We start from the raw sequence: 22,148 nt of genomic DNA, 5'->3' as shown, positions 1-22,148 counted from the left end.
GAAATGTTAAAAGCAACAGAGGGTCCTGTGGCACCTTTAAGACTAACAGAAGTATTGGAGCATAAGCTTTCGTGGGTAAATGCCCACTTCATCAGACGCATCCCTTGCGTCTGAAGTGAGCATTTACCCACGAAAGCTTATGCTCCAATACTTCTGTTAGTCTTAAAGGTGCCACAGGACCCTCTGTTGCTTTTTACAGATTCAGACTAACACGGCTACCCCTCTGATACACGGAAATGTTGCGGATCTTGGGACACTTGCAGAAGGCAGGCACTTTTTTGCTTCCAGGCTCACCATTCCCTAAATCTTCTCCCCAACACGTGAAAGGGAAGATAGTGTAAAATGATGCAAACAGAGTCAGCATTACCTCACGCTGAACAATCCCTGTGGCTTTGGAGGGGGAGAGGATGATGTCATGGAGAGCAGTGATCCCACCACATACCCTCCTGCCTTGCCAAGATACAAGCTCATAGTTTGAATGCCCAAACAGCGGAGGGCATTTCACAGGATCATCACAGAAAACAGGGAAGTCGATGACAGACAGTCTGCTCCTCATTTTGCATGCCTCAGCTATCCCATTGGTGCCAGGCTTGCAGGGCCGGCTTTAGGCCAATTCAACCAATTCCCCTGAATTGGGCCCCGTGTCTAAGAGGACCCCGCGCCCAAGCCCCGGCATGTCCCAGCTTCCCCAGGGGGCAATTTAAAGGGCCTGCGGCTCCCAGCAGGGGCTGGAGCCCCCCGGCCCTTTAAATTGCCACCAGAGCCCCACTGCTGGAGCCCTGGGGTAGGGCTGCGGGGCTCTGGGGGCTATTTAAAAAGTCCGGGGCTCTCACTGCCTCTACCACCCCGGCCCTTTAAATAGCTGCGGGAGCCCCGTCACTTCCCCAGGGCTCCCTCGGCTATTTATTTAAAGGACAGGGGCAGCACAGGCAGCTGGAGCCCTTGAAATAGCCCCCAGAGCCCTGGGTAGTGGGGGGCTCGGGAGCTATTTAAAGGGCTGGGGCTCCAGCTGCCTCTGCTGCACCCCCTGCCCTGCCTGCAGCCAGCCCTGCACCCCCTGCCTGCAGCCAACCCCTGCTGCACCCCCTGCCCTGCCTCCAGCCCCACCCACCCTACCCTACACGCACCAGCCCTGCACCCCGTCCTGCCTGCACCAGCCCCTGCCACACCCCCTGCCCGCAGCCAGCCCCTGCCGCACCCTCTGCCCTGTCTCCAGCCAACCCCTGCTGCACCCCCGTGACCCTGCCCAAAGCCAGCCATTCCCGCACTCCTCTGTCTCCAGTCCTGCCAACCCCTGCCACACACCCCTGCAACCCTGCCTGAAGCCAGCCAGCCCGCCCGCCCACACCCCCATCTCCAGCCAGCCCCTACCTCCAGTCAGCCCCTGCCCTGCCTCCAGCCAGCCCTATGTCCACGGGTGCCCTGCAGTTCTCAGGGCAGTAACCCTGCACACCGGCTTCAATGAGGGGGGCAGGAAGCAGCTGGGACCCACACATGTGCACACACCCCCAGGGAGTGGCGGGCACCCACACATGTGAAACGGAGCTCATTAATAACCAATCAACAGCATATATGACGCAATATACATAATATATAATTTTATTATTATAGTTATGGAAAGTAAATAATACATGGAAGAAATTAAAGGCTTTTTTTACATGTTTTTTTTGTTAGTCATCTCTGCCAGGGTCCCGCCAAAAATGTTTGAATTGGGCCCCGCACTTCCTAAAGCCAGCCCTGCAGGCTTGGGTGCCCTTCACTAGTACTTCGGAGGGAAAAAATTGGTCATCAAGTCATCAGAAATTGGGTTGTTACATCACCAGCTATACAAGTGGGATGTAAAAAAAAAAAAAAAAAAAAAATCACAGATGGAACTAAAGGAGTGAGTTACAAACACCTTGGGAATGGAGGTTGTTGGTAACGCTAAACAAAACATTATGGTGGTTCTTTCAAAAGTTTACAAATGAGCGTTTACTTAATGCAGTTTTGAAACTTTCTGATGCAGAAGAAAATGACCCTTCCCTTTATATTTTTAGTAGTTTACATTTAACACAGCACTGTACTGTACTTGCACTTTTTTTTTGGTCTCTGCTACTGCCTAATTGTGTACTTCCGGTTCCAAATGAGGGGTTGACTGGTCAGTTCGTAACTCTGAGGTTTTACTGGATGGATAATAAAACACTGGGTCTTGGCATTACTTACAGCCATAGAAGTTAGAAAATAGAAGACATCTGTTCTGGTACTTCACCACTCCCCCACATAGACTATTCCATGGGATCTCTCACTGTCAGGTAGTTTTCGCTGCTAATCAGCCTCAAGACTCCCGCTCGCAGCGCTGCATGCTATTCCCCTCGGAGAGGTGGAGTACGTACAGCGCTGCGAGAGCGCTCTCGCAGCGCTGGCGGCACAACTACACTCACGCTTCACAGCGCTGCCGTGGCAGCACTGGGAAGTCCCGAGTGTAGCCAAGGCCTGCTTCTTTCTGGTATTAAGGAGCCCTTCTGTTTAAAACTCTAATATTTAAAAGGCAAGTACCTTCTGATAAAATGAAGAAACATTGTGGACTAGTGGGTAGGGCACTGGACTGGACCGGACCTCAGGAGAGCTGGTTTCTATTCTCAGTTCTGACACCAATCTGTATGTCACTTCTCTCTCTTTCCCCATCTGTAAAATGGGGATAATGATACTGACTTCCACTATAAAGCATTTTGAGATCTTAGATGAAAGGGGTTATACAAGAGCTAGGTATTAATTGTTATTAGAAGGGGCCTATTTACTGAGGAGCATCTACATTCCCCTCCTTTGCAGCTATGGACAGGAGAACCAGGGCATGGACAGAGATTCCAGTGTTTTATAGGGGCTGCCATTCTCTTGCTTGTGACGGGGCTGTATAAAGGCGTATACAGTCTGAGGTAGCTGCCAGAGGTTAGTTGCACAGCAACCCCAGAGCTTGGGAGGAAGGATTCTTCCACACTTGCCCCAGACACATCTACTCTAGTGCCCTGCCCTGCCCCTCAGACCATTTGCTGAATGGAAGATTGGGCCAAAGTGTCTCATTCTACTCTCAGTTACACCCCTGCTATCCAGAGAACAGAGCTCCTTAGGATTTACATGGGTGTAATTTAGAGTTCATCCCTAAAGAAGTGATTTTAGTGTCCTGTTTTAGCTGATAAAGGAGTGCAGAGATAATAAAAGGAACAAACTCTGTAGCCATCTCTTCAGAAAACTGGATAGAGAATTTAACCAAATGGTTCCAGCATCATTTTCCATGAGATCAAAAAGCAGCTTCTTTATGTTACCCACCAGGTGGCAAAGTGCTGGGTAAATTATGTACCGCACATAATGTCTGGTACTGTGCAATGTTCTGGCTTGTCTGAAAATTATCACCTGAAAGAGACATGATCATAAAACCCTTTATCCCTTTTCCCCCTGCAGCCACCCAGTTCCATGGAAACTGGAATGGCAGTTTGCAGCCGAGCTGCTAGAGCACTGGGAAATTTCTGATGCAGCTACAGACTGAGCCCCATAAGTGCTGTTCGGCAACTAGAAAGTAGTGACTTTGGGAGCCAAATCCTGCTCACCCATAAGCAGAGGAGTCGTCCTACTGACTTCAGTGTGAGCTGAGTAGGATTTGGCCTTAGGAACCAGACTGCTTCTAAAATCTGTATTATTCTAAAAGAAAAAAAAAGGGGGGAGGGGGGAGAAAGAGAACAAGCAAACCAAAAAAGTGCTGAAAAAACCATGCTGTGGTTGTTTTGTGGCTCTTTAAGACTCCCGCTCTCTTGGCTGCAGGAAGGATTTTCTCCTCCTCTCCCTCTACCTGACCCTTTTTCCTGGCTGGTTATTTTGGCCTGCTTATTCAGTACTTCACTCCATGGCCACCTCCCACCCTCATCTGCCCTTTTCTCAATCTGGCATTTTTCAGGCAACACAGGAGCAGGTGACCCTGTGTAGTTAGCGCTTTGTTCACTCTGCCCAGTGCTAGGCAGAACAAAAGAAGCTCCAGTGAGAGACTTTAGGCTTCCCAAGAGATCTATGGGCTCCTTAAGTGTGGCTTGCACAGGTGGGAGTATCACTTCTCCTATAGCTGTCAGATGGGATTCAAGTCAGGTGACCACTTGTCCTTGGAAATCAGTAACAGTTCCTGTTTTACAGGTCTGTTCCACTGTCCCTGCTGCACGTGATCTCTCTCTCTCTCTGCCTCACTCCCTGCCCCCCAAGAAAAGAACAGAAGTGTTTTGTCCCTGCTCTTGCAAACCCCTGCAGACTAACCACCTGAAGAAGCTGATTATCACATGATTTGGTGAAACTGGTGCCAAGCTCGCTAAGCAAATATACTGCTCAAGGACTTCCCCCACCAGGCCTGTCACATGTGAATACTCTGCCCTGTGCAGCTCTTCTCCCCCGCACCCCACAATACCTGCATGACTCCTCAAGCCAGGCCTCCCATACAGAGAGTCAAATCTGGGGAAGAAGGGAGGATGCCAGGTTGTGGAGGAGGGGGTGAGACTGGGCACCCCTTTCTTTCTTTCTCCTGGCTCCAGCTTCCAAAACCCTTCTGTGCCTATCTCCCTAACCCCCGTCCAAACTGGAGGCCTCTACATAGCTGCACAGGCAGCTGTTCCTATTTTTCCCACTTTGAAAATCTGGTCACGGGGGATTTGAGGGGAAAATAAACTGGCTGACAAGTCTTGGCCTGCACAATCATCTCAGATACTCACTTGGTTCGAACTGTGGGCAGCCAACCAAATGCCTTCTTTTATAATGGTCATTTTCTAGTAAAAGAACATCCCAAATGCCCATCCAGGCTTGTGAAAGCAAAATATTTGCCTATTCCTAGCACGGAGCAGTTAGAGGGAAACATGTGCTTGGAATATTTAAGAGCAAAAGGATCTGATTGGCTGTTGATGAGGTAATGATTCATTTAGACTTCCATAAGACATTCACACACCCTTTAGGCTGGGAAGAACTGCAGCTTTTCAAAGGCTAGATTTCATTTTCAACATTTGGTAAAGTTTATACTCCCTTTTAAATGTCAATAAAGGGAATCCCCACATTCATACCTGAAATCAGCATTTAAATACACTATTGGCTGAATCCCACATGGTTACGTATTTCAGATATTCTTTGGGCAGAACACTATGTACTCTGAAGGACCCATTTTGCTGGGGGGGGGGGCGAGGGGGGAAGAAAGACATCCTCAGGGAAAAAATACCAGCATTTGTAAAACAAAAAGGCAGATCAAAAACATAGGACTCTTCCTTAGGTGTTCTAATCTATGGCCAAGTGTTTTTAGAACAAATGAGAGTCATATTATGAACATTTTCTTCTTCTTACATACTCCTCTGCATGTTAGGGGACAAACTACACGGACACATTTTAATTTGTCTTAGAACTGTCTATTGCTGAGTAATCTGCTATCCAGATGTTGCAGCAACAATAGTAACATCCCTGTTATACTGCATATAGTCAATGTAGGTTGACAAATTCCTCCAATATGAAGTCCTAGGCAAGCCTTCCCCCGTTTTCTTTTTCTATAGAATCAAATATATTCTTCACAGAAGAAACACAATTTAAACAAGCTACGAAGGTCAAATGAAGTCCACAAAAGAAAAAAAAAAAATGTGCAAAATTCAAAGAACCCTGTCTGATCAGACTCCCTCTTCAGAAATAAACTTATACAAAGCCTAATACCAGCAAATATGTCTCCATTAAGTTTTTATTTTAAAATTCCAATGGAGTCAGTTCTACAAAATTCTCCTTTTAGATTTTGCAGCCGAGACATTACAACATTGAACTGATACGTGAGAATGGAGGAGAACTGGACTATAAACAAATGGGAAATTATTTTCAACCTCCAAACCAGATTGAAATTTAAAAAGTAAACAAAATCAGTAAAAAAGAGTGAAAAGTTGGAGTACTAAAAGTTCTTTTAGCTTTATTAAGATAAAGGATTATTTGTAATATACACATGGGTGAAGTAATTGGATACAGCATTTTAAAAATATCTTTTTAAAACCTGACAGTAGTCTTTAAAGATTTCCAATCCATCCTTTACTCAAAGAACTGTGGGAAGACGTTGAAGGAGTATAAAATCAGTTCTTTATGAACTCAATAAAGCATCTAGGGGTCCAAATTGCCTCCAATCTAGAAAAAAAATGATGCAAATTATGTGCGTCTGTTGAATAGGCTTAAAGATTGAATAAACAAGGACAAACTAATAACACTGAATTGGTTGATACGTCCCTTCTTCCCAAAAATTACTTTCTTATTTCAAAAAGACTTCTAAAAGAAATCCCCATGAAGAGTTAAAGTCCTCAATTTTATATTATATTTGGGGCAATAAGATCCTTAGACTTACAACATCCTTTTACAGACCAGTGGTGGTTGCCCCAAATTTGAGACTATATTGAGCAGCATAATTACAGGCCTTTACATGCAATGAAGGTAGGAACAGAGTCTGGAGAAAGAAGCTTTCACTACTACCTTAAAGACAATTTTCTTACCAGAACACCCAAGTCTTTTTCAAAAAGACTCCCACTCTGCAGTCCCCCTTGCCCTATTTTTTGCCTCATGTATGAAGTGAGAGCCAGCTTTGGACCCTCCCAGCTAACAAAAAATTAGATAAAAATCCAAGCTTCTCTCCAGGAGAGACTGAGCCCTTTCTACAAAAAGAAGGAAAAGTGGGCTTGAAAAGAATACAGCAGCCAATTAAAGGGAAGACAACGAAGAACCCAGAAACGATGCAAAAGACTTTCAGTATAGATACAGTACCTATATAGGATTACATTTAATTAAAACATTTTATGTCAAACCTCCAAAAATGACAGACTTCAAGATCACTGAAAAAGTGATCTGATAGAAACTCTGGTTCCTTATTTGGCATAGGACAGCTCACTCTTCCATATGCAGCAAGCCTTGTGGACCAGGGTGGTGGTGGGGGGAAGCAACAGATGTCATATCTAGACTTTAGTAAGGCTTTTGATAATGCCTCACATGACCCTCTCACAAACAAACTAGAGAAATATAGCCTAGACCAATTTACCATAAGATAGGCACACAACTGGCTGGAAAACCATACTCAGAGAGTAGTTATCGATGGCTCACAATTGAGCTGGAAAGGCATATTCAGTAGGGTCTCAGAGATGTGTCCTGGCCCAGTTCTGTTCAATATCTTCAATGATTTAGATAATGGCATACAGAGTACACGTATAAAGTTTGTAAACGATACCAAGGTGGGAGGGGTTGCAAGTGCTTTGGCGGACAGGATTGAAATTCAAACTGATCTTGACAAATTAAAGAAATGGTCTGAATTAAATAAGATTAAATTCAAGGAGAACAAATGCAAAGTACTACACTTAGGAAGGAATAATCAATTGCATAAATACAAAGTGGGAAATGACTGCCCAAGAAGGAGTGTTTCAGAAAAGGATCTGGGGGCTTTAGTGGATTACAAATGAAATAGGAGTCAACAATGTAATACTAGTGCAAAAAGAGCAAACATCGTTCTGGGATGTATTAGCACAAGTGTTGTAAGTAAGTAATTCTTCAACTCTACTTAGCACTGATAAGGCCTCAATTGGAGTATGGTTTCCAGTTCTGGGCACCACACTTTGGGAAAGATGAGGACTAGTTGGAGAAAGGCCAGAGAACAACAAAAATGATTACAGGTCTAGAAAACATGACCTACAAGGAAAGATTGAAGAAATTGGGTTTTAGTTTGGAGAAGAGAAGACTGAGGGGGGGACATGATAACAGTCTTCAAATACGTAAAAGGTTATAAAGAGGAAGGCGATAAACAATTCTCCATAGCCACTGAGGACAGGACAAGAAGTAATAGGCTTAAAATTGCAGCAAGGAAGGTTTAGGCTAGACATTAGGAAAAACTTCCTAACTGTAATGGTAGTTAAACACTGGAACAAAGTATCTAGGGAGGTTATGGAATCTCAGTCATTGGAGAATTTTAAGAACAGATTAGACAAACACCTGTCAGGGTTGGGCTAGATAATACTAAGTCCTGCCTCAGTGCAGAGGACTGGACTAGATGACCTATCAAGGCCCCTGCCAGTTCTACATTTCTATGATTCTATGCATATCAACTAAAAGAAAATAATTATAAGTTACTCTTCCAGTGGATAAGGACACCCTCATGTTTAAAAAAAGATGCATTAAACAATTGTGGGAAAGCATGTGCAATGTAAAGTACCTTTCTCCATATTTGGCGGGAATGTCCAAGAGCACAGGGATTCTGAGGACGGATTTCATAATAAAAATCTACCCAAAATGAAATTACCAGTGGATCCACAGGTAGGGCTTCTGGGGCTCCCAGATTTAATATACATATTATCATTGCGTAATACAAACAATTCTTCTCACACCTTCTGGCAGCATCAAGAAATGCTCTGGGAGAATTTTGGAACTGGGGGACCCTGATGATAATTTGAAACCCAGGAGACTATGGAGTATTTTTAAAATGGAAAAGCTGATGATCTGATACAGGGACAACAGTTTTCCAGATGTATCATTTCTAGAAAATAAAAGATGACAATGAAAAAAAAGGATCTGGGAAATTTAGGATTTTTTTCTTAATGTAAAACACTAAGCCTTTAGCCTCTATTCTAAAAATAGATGGCACTAATAGAAATGATATCCCTGCAAGACAAACGCACAACACTGGCCTTTAAAACATGACAAAATCCCAAAGTGAGGCTAGGATACAACACAAGGCAGAACAGAAAGCTGGAAATGATGTATAAACAATACTCTATAATCTCAATTCAATATTGAGGATGTCAGTGATTTACAGTAACAGTAAAAAGCAACAAGGTTGTGTGGAATGCAGGGAGGAGTCCTGAGCCTCCCACTGGAAGAGGGTGGACAGGGCCTACTCTGCCTCCACAGTCAGGACCATGTCTTCTGCCTCCTGGCCCTGCAGAGGCTCCTTTATGGTGCAAGTAGTCTGGGGTGGAGCTCACTGGCACATGCCTACCTCTGCCACCTTTAATATGATTGGCAGCTCTTCTATCTTCACCCAGAGAGATCTCCCACTAGACCTCTCCGAGCTACTGGTCTTTTACCAGGACCTCCTTAGGACATGGAAGCTAGTCTCAGCGACCAGGTCCCGGGCAGCCACTGAGGCGGGAGGACCTCCTTGCAGAGCTCTGCTACTCAACCCCCATCTAGGTGTGCAGTTGGCAATTCCTCTAGGACTCTCTCAGAGGGATGTGCGCCAGAGGCTGGTCCTAGCTGGTATCCCAGGATTGGAGAATGCCTGCACTACAATTGGGGGGGACTGGGAGGACCCCATGATGCTTGGCCAGCGCATGGGGCTTTCCATCCCTCGTGCCCCCCCAATCATGTGTTCCAGGAGGTAAGAGCAGCCCTACTGCCCGCCTCTCGCATTTTCCTTGAGTGGTTCCTATGGGAGGGTGCTCCCTGCCCGCCTCTCGTCCCTGGCCCTCAGGACCTTATCAGGCCCCTGCCCCGCGAGCCTCCCTGTTCACCCGCTATGTTCCTCCGCCTCTGAACCGTGCCCAGAAATAGCTGTATGTGCTCATGCTCCACACACTTCATTTCCTCATCCACGTGTCTTACCCCAACATCAAATGGTGGAACCTCCTGCCACCCAAAGAGGGTGAGGAACCCCGGTGGGCTAGTTCCTCTCTGGTCCCACGGCTGTTGGGGACATTAGTCGGTGGCTCCTTCATGCCCATGCTCATGGTGCCATGAACAGGGCCGGCTCCAGCATTTCTGCCGCCCCAAGGAAAAAAAAAAAAAAAAGCCGTGATCGCGACCGGCGGCGGCAATTGGAAATAAATTAAAAAAAAAAGCCGCAATCGGCGGTGGCAGTTCAGAGGCAGGTCCTTCGCTCCTAGAGGAAGTGACGGACCTGCCGCCCCCGAATTGCCGCAGGTGCCGCCCCTCTCCCTTGGCCGCCCCAAGCACCTGCTTGTTAAGCTGGTGCTTGGAGCCGGCCCTGGCCGTGAAGGATCCTCCCCTACTTTACACTACCACAGACATGGCCACTTATTTTAAAATCACCCCACCTATTATCTGTGGGTCCTTAGAAACATTTGTCACCTACCATATCAACCTTACACACTTAAATATGGTACTGTATAATCACTGTACTATACTGTACTTTGTCAGTTCGTACTAATGGGGCAGTATTGGTGGATATAGGACCTGAATATCCCAAGGTCTTCAAGTCCAGCTGACTGGTAAATCAGGCATTTCCAGAATGCAGTCAAAACAAACAAGGACATAAATTCATGGTCAGTTTAAAAAAAAAAAAAAAAAAAAAAAACAAAAAACAATCCAAAGGCTTCCTACAGTCTAGTTTCTCAATGAGCCCAACCACAAAGTTTGAATCCATCAAAAGAAGGCTTTTCCAGTTAGTGTTTTCTTCCTGCCTACAAAGAAGGAATGGCTTCTAATGTTGTTTAGATCTGGCTATTCAAACCACCTCTCTCTCTGAGAGTGCTGGGGAAATTGCCTAATTAAACACAGCTGGCCCCCCATATTTCCCTACCAGCTTCTGCAGTTAGGGCATGCAGCTGTGATCTTTCCTCTACTCTGGGAGTGAATGGTATAACACTCTTCCTGCCAACCCATGCACAGGGTCTGTTCACTCTGTTACAACTAAAAATCTGTATGCACAGAAGCTGCTTTTTAGGTAGAAATTCTGTCTACTCTGGGGATAACAGAAGTTCAGATGTAGCAGATGCCACAAAACATCTTTAAAAATGTATGTATTTTTAGCAACATTAAACAACTGCTCCTAGTCTGATGCCAAATTATAGCCTAAAAACAAGTGTTATGGCCAAGATATGAACTCCTGGAAATAGATGTTTTGTTGTATTCATGGCTGTGCTCTCTATTGTCCTATTCCCTGATGATGATCTCTAACCTGCTAATATTTTGCAGAAGACAGCCAACAAGTGGGCAATTTGGAGCAGCAACCATTCTAGGCTTATCTACTCCACCCTAGTTTACCATGCAAAATTGGCAAAAGATCTTTAGAAAGAAAACTGTGCTATGGCTTTTGAAAATCATTACTTAGCTGTATAAGCAAGTAAAATCATGCATATACTTCCGACAGATCTAGGTGGAATTCCATAGGATGTAATTTCTATTGTGGCAACGGAGAGTGATTTTTCATTACTGTATTTTAAAGCTTTGCTGTTTCATAACTAAAAAACAAATAACATTCAATTAGGTTTCAGAGTAGCAGCCGTGTTAGTCTGTATCCGCAAAAAGAACAGGAGTACTTGTGGCACCTTAGAGACTAACAAATTTATTAGAACATAAGCTTTCGTGGACTACAGCCCACTTCTTCGGATGCATATAGAATTCTATATGCATCCGAAGAAGTGGGCTGTAGTCCACGAAAGCTTATGTTCTAATAAATTTGTTAGTCTCTAAGGTGCCACAAGTACTCCTGTTCTTCTTTATTCAATTAGGTAACATAGCACCTCCTCCTCTAAAGGGAGAGTTCAGCCCCTTTGTTAGCAATTTTTTTCTCCAAAAGTGTATCTCCTTCAATTTAAAATACAGAAAGAATGGAATTGTTACTTGTTTCATATAGTTTTCTATTTCTGAGAACTGTGGCAATAACAAAATGAAATGAAAGTAGCTCTAAACACCATCTCTGCATGGTCCTCTGTAAGATGCAGACTTTTGGGAAACTGGAGAAGTCAAGGTAAGTGGCCTTAAAGCCACTTAAGGGCAGTGGGATTTTTAAACCTCCCCAGATACACTTGGATGAACAGTGTAGCTTATTGCTAGAGAAACAGATCTACAGTGATGATGCGACTTATTTTTCAAATTACCTTTGGACATCTAAGATACCATGACATACCTGTGCACTAAAAGCAATAAACACATGACATTATTTGAGGGTAACTCAAAAGTTAATTCAAACTGACACTGTACAGTGCATCAAAGCAATCAAATGCAATAACTAGAAGTGGGGGGAAGGGTTCTTTACAGTGAAGGGAATTTCACTTGTAAACCATAGAGTGTTACCTAGAGGTGCCCTAAAGCAATTTCTAGCGTATCAATTGCCCCAAAGCAATTCCAGTCCCACAGGTTCCCTTTTTAGTAGTTTCCTATTAAAACTTTTAAGAATGAAGTTCAGTATCCTTAAAGTTGTTTTCCCACCACCTGTTCACAAGTGTTAAAGCCTCATGTTCTACCAGGCACTGTTTTTGAAAGTGAGATTGCATGCAGGAGCAACAAGGGGTTTACATGGAATGTCACAATGCCATGTTGGCATCCTTTCATCTGCAAGAGACAGTGGGAATCTATGATGTAGATGGTTTGCAATGGCTCATGTGACTGAATAGGCTAATCCGAGATTTGCATGTTCTTTGGCAAATACTGAAAATTGGTTGGGAGCTGCCTGCTTCCTATGGACTCTTTTCTCTTCAAATAGTAGGAGCCAGCTTCTGTCATTGACTTTGATACCCTGATGGAGATGATGGCGCCACTTGCTATAATCACTTGCCAAGATTTCCCATTGGTCAGAATCAATTCCAAATTCCTTCATATCTCGCTTATGTGTGTCTTTATAGTGAAGCTTGGGATGTCCTGTTGTTCTTGTTCCCTCGGATAGCTCCCTGTATAGCATGTCCTTGGGCATGCATCTGTCTTCCAACCTACTCAGATGGCCCAGCCAATGCTGTCGTCTTTGCTTGAGCAGGGCTATCACAGTTGGCAAATTTGCCCTTTGAAGAACCTCTGTGTTAGTGACTTTATCTTGCCATTTGGTGTTGAGTATGAGGCGTAAACAAATGTAGGTGGAAACTGTTTAACCTTTTCTGCTGATGAGCACAAGCTGTCCATGTTTCCCCACCATACATGAGAGTGCTGAGAATGCAAGCTTGGTACACTAGCATTTTGTTCTTGATGGCAAGCTTTGAGTTGTTCCATGCTCTTTTAGTCTGCTAGAGGTGGTGGAAGCCTTTCCAATGCGAACATTTAGTTTTTTATCTAGTGAGAGATTGGTTGTCACTGTAGAACCTAAATAGCTGAACTTTTGGACTACTTCTAGCTGGTTTGCATTTAAGGTAACTGAAGGATCTTGTGGAACCCCCTGTCCTAATACAACTGTTTTCTTGATGCTGATGGTGAGAGCAAATGCCTGACAGGCACTTGAAAGGCAGTCCATGAGTTCTTATAATAGATCTTCATTGTGGGCTATGAGGGCAGCATCATCAGTGAATAGAAGTTCCCTGTTTAGCACCTTTTTGACTCTGGTCTTTGACTTAAGTCGGAACAAGTTGAAGAGTTTCCCATCTGATCTTGTGTGGAGATGCACTCCATCTTTCATGTCCTTAACCCACAGTTCAAGAGTGCTGAGAAGATTCCAAAGAGTGTAGGGGCAAGAACACATACTTGCTTCACTCCACTTTTCATCTCAAAGCTGTCCAAAGTGGACCCGTCAAACAGGATAGTTACTCTCATGTTGTTGTGGAATACACACATAAACAGGGTTGATGGACATCCTGTCTTTTCTAGTATTGCAAATAGATCTGCTCTGCTGACTGTGTTGAATGCTTTGGTTAGGTCCAAAAAGGCAATGTACAATGGCCAATTTTGCTCTCTGCACTTTTCTTGGAGTTTACGCATAGAAAGTATCATGTCTATAGTTGATCTTCCAGCCCTCAATCCGCTTTTCCTGCTATGCTTAGTAGCGAGAAACCCCTGTAGTTGTTGCAGTCGCCCTTTTCACTTTTTATACACAGTGATGTTTGCGTCATGCATTTCTTGTGGTACCTCATCCTCTTTCCAGCATTTAAGTAGCAGCTGATGAAGATATGGTAATAGGCTGTGTTTCCTGCACTTGAGGATTTCTTCTGGGATTCCATCTTTTGCAGGAGCCTTGACACTTGATAGCAAATTAATACAAGGTCTAATTGGTGCCAGTGGCCTGATTGTGGATGTCGTCATGACACTTTGTGGCAATGTTTTCCGTTAAGATATGAATTGGTAATGCACATTTGGTTTTGGGCATAGAATTCAAGAAGTTGTTGGCCATTCTCATTCATCTTGCCAATGCCAAAATGTCCTAAACAATCTGGCCATGAGTTGTTTGCACCGACTCTTGCATTAGCGTCACCAAGGAGGAAAAGTTGCTCAGTGGCTGGTATTCTTTTGATGGCTTGATGCAAAGAGTCGTAAAATGTCTCCTTCTCCTCAGGGCTAGATATGAGTGTTGCTGCATAGGCACTAATGATGTTCACAGAGCTGATGGTTGTCTGAAGTTTGAGTGAGATGATACGCTCTGACTTCCCAATGGGTGTTTCTAGGACAGTGGTTTTCAAACTTTTTTTCTGGTGACCCAGTTGAAGAAAATTGTTGATGCCTGTGACCCAATGGAACTGGGGATGAGGGATTTGGGATGTGGGAGGGGCCCAGGTCTGGGGCAGAGGGTTGTGAATGAGGGGTTCAAGGTGTGGGAGGGGGCTCTGGGCTAGGGCAGGGGGTTGGGATGTAGGAGGAGGTCAGGGCTCTAGGCTGGGGGTGCAGGCTCTGAGGCAGGGCTGGGGATGAAGGGTTTGGAGTGCAGGAAGGGGCTCAGGGCTGGGGCAAGGGATTGGGGCACAGATTGGGGTGTGGGGTTACCTTGGGCGGCTCCTGGTCAGCAGCAGTGTCAGAACAGGTAGGCACTAGCTTGCCTTTGCTGGCAGCACCACCGACGGGACTTTTAATGGCCTGGTCGGAGGTGCTGACCATAGCTGCTGCAACCCAGTGCCTTACATTCTGCGACTGCAGTTTAAAAAACACTGTTCTAGGAGCTTTACCTACTTGTTTCTCACAGCGAAACTGACACTGTGCTGATGATTTTCTTGTTGCTTTTACATTGCCAAAAATAAGGTGTAACTGGCCTCTTTGACAGAACCAGCATCTGCAAGTCTTACACAATGCCATGGGTCTTAAAGAAGAACTCTAGTGCCAAGCAGGATCTATATGAAACTTGGCATTGTCTGTGCAAATATCCTATCCATAGAATCTGGGTGACTCAGTGCAATCTTGTAAGTCTTGGCAGCCTTGTGCCAACATAGATGCTCATATGGGAAAATCATACACACAGTGTTATAAAAAAAAAAAATCATGCAAAAGGTGCAACCTGTATTCCTACGCCACTGCACAATGCAGAATTTGCACAGAATTAATGTTCTGCGCAGACTTTCATGTTTCCCTTGCAGAATTGGGGCTGCAAAGCTGCTGGCAGCCATTAGGGGCTGCTGGACTCTGCAGAACCCAGCTCTCCAGCTTGCAGTGAGCAGAGCACTCAGCCTAGTTCTCTAGGCTCTGGCTGCTCAGCTTTATCCTCATTCTTCTGGGAACAGGACAGGACCCAGGAGACCCAGCTCTGGTAAAGGATAAGGAAGGGCAGGGCCTCCCCACACTGCATCCGCTGGTGGGACAGTAAAGAAGCTGGGGGGAGTAAAGGCTCTATGGGGGATGTCTGGGCTCTGGGGGGAAGTCGGTGCAGGTGTCTGGGCTCTGGGGGTGCCCCACACAGCCCCCTCCAGCACCTCCCAACTGAAATTGGCTTGTTGTAATGATTTCTTTAAATCTCTACTCCTGGTGGGATCTGTTTTGTTTTTGTCTGTATTTTTGACATACTTGTTGACAAGTATTTTGAAATAAATTACAAAAATAATTGAAACTGAAGGGATTATATTGTGTTATTTTGACAAATAACATGTGCACAATATTTTAAATTCTGCATAATTTAATATTTTCGTGCAGAATTCCCCCAGGAGTAAACCTGAGTTGTTGTATAGTGCTGAGTTTCTGAGGACTTGCCACTGACGGGATACTAAAAACAAAACATAAAGAACACTAGATTGCTATTGAATTTAATGTTGAGTTAGTATTCTTTATCCTCTCCACTTGCCCAAACAACAATGCAGAAAGATCACTTAAATGTCTTTTGAAGAACACTCTCCTCTATTCTCTTCTGTACATGTTGTTTGGGGTTTGTTTGGTTTCCCCCTCCCCATTGTCAGCTCCATACTGACAGGGCAGCATGTGACTGGGGAGCAGCTGACAATTCCAGATGCCATCATTCATTTGTGTGTGTTGCCCGGGTACTTTTTTTCCTTCTCAAGTCTGTTTTCTACAGCCCACCAAAAGAGCTGTATGTCAAGCCTGAAGCTCAATGAAAAGGGGAAAAAAAACAAACAAACCCACAACTCAGGGCCTAATGACTAGACAGAAATACACCATCACATCAGGCCTTTTAAAGGTCATCCAAACTGTGTCATTGTTCTCTCCTTTTTCAACCAACTTGAATCTTTGAAGATATTCTAAAAATAGAAATGCCTTTCTCCCCCAGTTCACTTTCTAGGCAGGAAAAGCCTGCAAAACCCTTCCCCTTATAAGATGTCAGTGAATTAAAGGCACTTTAAATGCCTTTTGCAAAGAACCTCAAAAAGAAAAAAAAAAAAAAAAAAAAAAAAAACACCACACACACACCCCTCTTAAGGTTTTTACAGTCAGACCTGGTGGATCTGTATTTAGTATTGTACTAGAATATGAAGCGATACATGAAAGGTGTCAACAGATTTACATGATTTGCAATGTTATAGCATTTAATAGACAAACTGATTATTTATTAATCCAAATAAAACAAATTACAACGCTGGCAGCTGAATAGGAACAGTAAACTGACTTGTATAAAATTGCAATGGAAGCTGAAGCACCCAGTAGCTCAGGGGTCCCCAACGCGGTGCCCGCCGGGGCATCTAAATGCACCCACGTACTGGCCGGCGGATGAACATCCACCGAAATGCCGCCGACAAGCAGCGTCATCCAGAGGCGTTGCCGCCGAAATGCGCTGATTTTCTGGATGACGCTGCTTGTCGGCGGCGACACCTATTGACTTTGCTGCTTGCCGGCAGCATTTCAGCGGATGCTCGTCCGCCGCCACGGTCCTCCGTGGCTCGTTGTCTGGCGCCCACCAGACAAAAAAGGTTGGGGACCACTGCTTAGCTCATTAGAAGCTACACAATTATCACAAAAAGGTCCTGCAAGACTTCGAGGAGAATTCCTAACACTTCTACAAATAGCACCATGGCTGCCAGTGTTTTTAAAAGGATAATAAGAATGAATCTTCAAAAAGAACAAGGAGTACTTGTGTCACTTTAGAGACTAACAAATCTATTTGGGCAGAAGCTTTTGTGGGCTAAAACCCACTTTATCAGATGCATGCAGTGGAAAATACAGTAGGATATTTTTATATATATATATCTATCTCTCCACACACAAACACACACAGAAAATGAAAAATGGGGGTTGCCATACCAACACTAACGAGACTAATCAATTAAGGTGGGCTATTATCAGCAGGGGGGGTGGGAAGACCCACTTTTGTAGTGATAATCAGGATGGCCCATTTCAAACATTTGACAAGAAGGTGTGAGTAACAGTAGGGGAAAAATTAGCATGGGGAAATAGTTTTTAGTTTGCCACAAGTACTTGTTCTTTTTGCTGATACAGACTGAAAAGGCTACCACTCTGAAACCTGTCAAGATTGAATCTTGGCACTTGTCCAGCACCCTTCATCTACACATAGAGAGGAGGTTTATAGATGTTAATTGAGCCCAGAAGTAGTTTGTGACTAAGTCATGTAATTATACCCATTGTACAGATGGGGAAAACAGAGGCACAAAAGTGTCTTTCCATGCAGCAAAGTCAATAATACAGCCAAGAATAGAATCTAGAAATTCTACTACCCAGTCACTGCTCTAACCATCAGATTACATTTCTGTAATTAGATTTGATTGTTTAACTCCAGTAATTTGAAGACAAAGAATTTTTAAAATGAAGTATGTGTTAAAAGCAACCAATACAGAGGGTACAGGTTAATAGTTACACAATGGTCTCAAGAAATTATCTGATGAAGACAAAAGCAAAATTTCCAATTGACTTCACTCATTTTTTAAACGTTTGTTGACAAAATTTATTACATCCACATATGAATACGTGGGGGAAAAAATTGATTCTATTATATCGACAACGACCAAAAGCCAGACAGGGTGAAAATCATTTTCTAGAAGCTAGTGGTTTATTCTGTCCTATAGTCTCTTCAGTCATTAGTAAGGCAAAAATTTTGTCATGGATATTTTTAGTAAAAGTCACGGACAGGTCACGACGTCCGTGAATTTTTCTTTATTGCCTGTGACCTGTCCGTGACTTTTACTAAAAATATCCATGACAAAATGGGGATCTGAGGGTCCCCACACTGCCTACAGTGGGGCAGCTACACAGGGGCTAGGAGCTCTAGGGGCCACCACCATGGGTTGGATGTCAGAGCTCAAGGGTCCCCCCCACCCTTGGCTTGGAGCCCACAGCTCCCTGCTCCTGTGGACGGTGGGGACCTTGCAGCTCCTGACTGCTGCAGGCTGAAGTCATGAGGTTACTGGAAGTCACAGATTCCGTGACTTCCACAATCTCAGTGAGTAAATCGTAGCCTTGATCATTAGCCATGCCATATGCTATTTTTCTTCTCATACTGATTGCTAATTGTAAAGATGTCAACTTTATTCATGATGACCAGTAACACACCACACAGAACAATCATGCACTGGCAAGGGAACAGCTATATGATCTAATTGGCCTGTTTCCATACCTAACTGCTATGATTTCTATGCACATATACTGCTTTCTTTTTGCTTCTTACTTAAAACTCCTCTAGTGGTGGGTCTGGGGGGTTATTTTTGGCTGAAAAGCCAGTATCACATATCAGTCTCTGATTCTGAGTTACATATTCCTTCATTTGAGGAACTGAAATATTACCAAATAATGAGGGGGAAAAACAGCATTGTACTTACTTATTAAAAAGATTCAGTCCAATCCTATAATGGCGTTTTCTGATAACATCATTACTGAAGGCAGGTGAATCCCAGCTGTTCCGAGTTTCTTTATGGTACGTTTGTTTGCTTAAGGTTTGTTCCCTTAGGCTGTCTCTAGAAGAGGACTCAGAGCTGCAATTTATTGTGTCGTTAGAATTGGAAGTGCTATTGATGCTGTCATTGTCACCATCAGAATAATCAGACTCTGATTTGCTTTGCCTGTTTGCTGTGCCATTAATTGCTAAGTGACTATCAATGGGCCTTGGCTTGTGTCTAGCCTCCTGTTCTTCCCGGGATATAATCTTGGTAGGAATACCATGTGGGATATGTTTCGGGCTTCCTTGTTGACTAGTGATTCCCCGGTCATATGCATTTTGTCTCTTTAACGAGCCTCTCTCTGAGCGATCACTTAAGTCCACTGAACTGTCACTAGGTGGTTCTATAGTTAGCAATGGCAGATGATCCATTCTCATCCTTTGCTCCTGGCATTCCAGCGAAGGGGTGCTCCTGCAGCTTGTATCAGTATCTATCTTATCATCCTTGTGGGTCATGGACCAGTACTCTTGAGAAGAGTTCATTGACCGAAGCCTCAAGTCAGATTCTGTGCTAGACGGTCTATCCACTGATTGGGAAAGGGGAAGAGGTGGAGATAGCTCTTCCTCATCTATATATAATGTAACATCACTATACGATGCAGTCATCTCATCAAGTTTCCTGTGATCCACATTATGGATTGCTGGCTTAATTTGACTACAACTATCCCTCTCCATTTCACGACTTCTGACTTGATCAGGCGTCTGGACTTCATCAGAATGTAGACTACGGCAATTTAACGCATCATCGATTGATTCTGCAAGAGATTTGACCTGCCTTGAAAAAGCATCCTCCAGTTCTGTTATAGCATCAGCAAAATCAGTGGATGCTGCTGGAGATTTCATTGTGGCCGATTCCCCGAGGTCACCACATTCAGATTGGACAAGGGCTCCTATTTTTGACCCATCATTTGTCAGAGAAACTTGCTTCCCTTCAAAGTAGGAGCTATGGACTTTCTCAGGTCCTTCAAAGGAAAACTGCATTCTCATATTGGACAGCACAATGCGTCTTGACATACGATTTTCAGACATAGAACTTCTAAGCCGCTCAAAATTTTTGTTCATCTGATACTGGCGAAAAGCTGTTTGTATAGTACGAGCAGCATGTCTAGTTATGAGACGGCCCCCATATTTCCGTTCTAGCATTTCCACCTAGAAAGGAAATAAATAAAATATTTTATAATCCAAGGACTCACTAAAAGTTACTAGCTGACACCTGATGCTTAGATAGATCTTTATAAATACCACAGAAAATGATATATTTTAGTTATACATCTAAAGAACTTTCAAAAGACAATCAAATATTCAATGTGTAAAAAAAATAAAAAAACTCAAACTCAATAGATCAGCTATATAATTTCATACAAAATTATTTGAGTGGTCCTTTAAAAAAATTGGTCATAACAATGCCAAATATAAACGTATAACAACAATGCCAATATATAAAGAATGTATATTTTCCTGAAAAGCCATTCCAGGTGTCTGGTTGCAGCTGTAGTGTGCTTAAAATACTTCCTTGCTCACCTTTTCTAGCCTGCAAATATTTCAAGCAACCTCAAGAAGCAATGAAACAGGGGTGTATTTATTTAACCTGGCTTTCACAAGGCACTTACACTTTCTACCTCAATCTTTTCATCTGAGAATGAGAGATAATACAGATTTATCTACTTCACAGAGATGCTGCGAGGATGTTGGTAAAATGTTCTGAAGATCAGAAATGTTTATTATTATGACCTAGTATTATCATAACTGATCAATTCCTATCAAATGTATTTACTGCTATATCCATTAATAGCTAAGCATACAAATTAATATATATGATTTTGTGTGGGAGAATATTCAGTTAACTAATCTCAAAACACTATGAATAATTCATGATTTTTGTTGTCTTTAAAAACTACTACTGTCAATTCAAAAGGAACAGTAAAACTAAGCGGACATTTCATAAAATATATTTCCCAAGAGTGAGCAAGGACTGTTTTTCCTTAGAACATCCTAAGGTTATCCTTTAGCCACATCCAGAAGATGACACCAACACATCAAGTATACCAGGATCAACTTTCTTTTTGTTGGGCCCTTCGATTGAAGAGTATTTGGGGGGTGAGGGGAAGGAAAAACAAAAACAAAAAACAAAACCACACGATTGCTCACGAGCCCTGTGGCTACATTTTCTAATATCTTTCTACTATTTATCTTGCTTTCTGATACACCCTTGCCTATATTTGCTAACATCTTAAATATTTTTCATGACTGCAATTAAAGCTTTCCAGAACAGTGATCCGCCATGTGTTTATATTGTTCTGAAGGGTTACGATCTTTTAGTATAGGTCTGCGAGGCCAAATGCATACTTCATAATGTAACATCTGCAGCCCTGATTCTCCATTAAGATGGCATAAAAGGAGCAGATGAAATTAGACCCTGTGGAGTATTGCAGCAAGGGGCCTTTTCAGCTAGTCCAGAGCTCTATACAGATCCCCTGTGCAGCCACTGGCATAGGTGTGTGCCAGGGATGCCAGGGCTAGCAAAAAGGCCCATAAAGGGCCATTCAGTGCTGGTGTAGTTAGAGAAACCCTTGTGGCTGCTCTAACTTGCACTGCAGACTGGACATGCCCCTAGCTAGACTCAGAATTTGGCTTAAAGCCACACTTACCCCACAACCCTGGGCTGCACCTCCTAGGTGCAGCTCAGAACGTGGCCCTCCATGTCTCAATGTGTTGATGTTCTATGGCACCCAAAAGCTATGTCAGAATCTTTAAATAAATTGCAAACTAGAGTCCTTATTTTTGCCACTTACTATCAATACAATGCGAGCAGCTCACACTCTCTTCCCTGTACAGCTCTGAATGCTTTTGTGTTTCACAGATCAATGTACGGCTCAATGAATCACTTCCTATAAAATTGGTCAGTCAATGAAGCTTAGTATGTGCCAGAATCTGCCTTTGAACTTCATTCCTACAAATACCTTGTACGACTTTAAAATGAGCTAAAACATAGTATTTAATTGATCTTGATCATTGTTAAATTGGAAAAAACTTGTCTGTTCCATTTCCAATAATACAATAATCTCTGGTGTATAAAGTTGTAACCCAGAAATATACTGTATAAATGCATATTCTTTAGAAGTGCACCTCTTTTTGCAGTATGCATACTGTAATAAAAATGGCAAAGAGCTTAATTCTAGTCCCA

General features: G+C 43.4%; 1 protein-coding gene across 11 annotated transcripts in view; it reads right to left on the bottom strand.

Annotated features, from left to right (window-relative positions):
- IQSEC1 (IQ motif and Sec7 domain ArfGEF 1) overlaps positions 1-22,148 on the bottom strand; it is a 676,292-nt gene that overhangs the window by 55,427 nt on the left and 598,717 nt on the right. For all 11 annotated transcript variants that reach the window (XM_034777995.1, XM_034777984.1, XM_034777986.1 and 8 more), the window contains one exon: positions 18,849-20,113. In XM_034777995.1, the coding sequence (XP_034633886.1) occupies positions 18,849-20,113 (1,265 nt within the window). The remainder of the gene's footprint in view (positions 1-18,848; positions 20,114-22,148) is intronic.

The sequence above is a fragment of the Trachemys scripta genome, chromosome 7 (genome assembly GCF_013100865.1).
Source record: "Trachemys scripta elegans isolate TJP31775 chromosome 7, CAS_Tse_1.0, whole genome shotgun sequence".
NCBI lineage: Eukaryota > Metazoa > Chordata > Testudines > Emydidae > Trachemys > Trachemys scripta.
The sequence above is the reverse complement of the archived record's forward strand: the minus strand, read 5'-3'. Positions and strand labels throughout refer to the sequence as shown.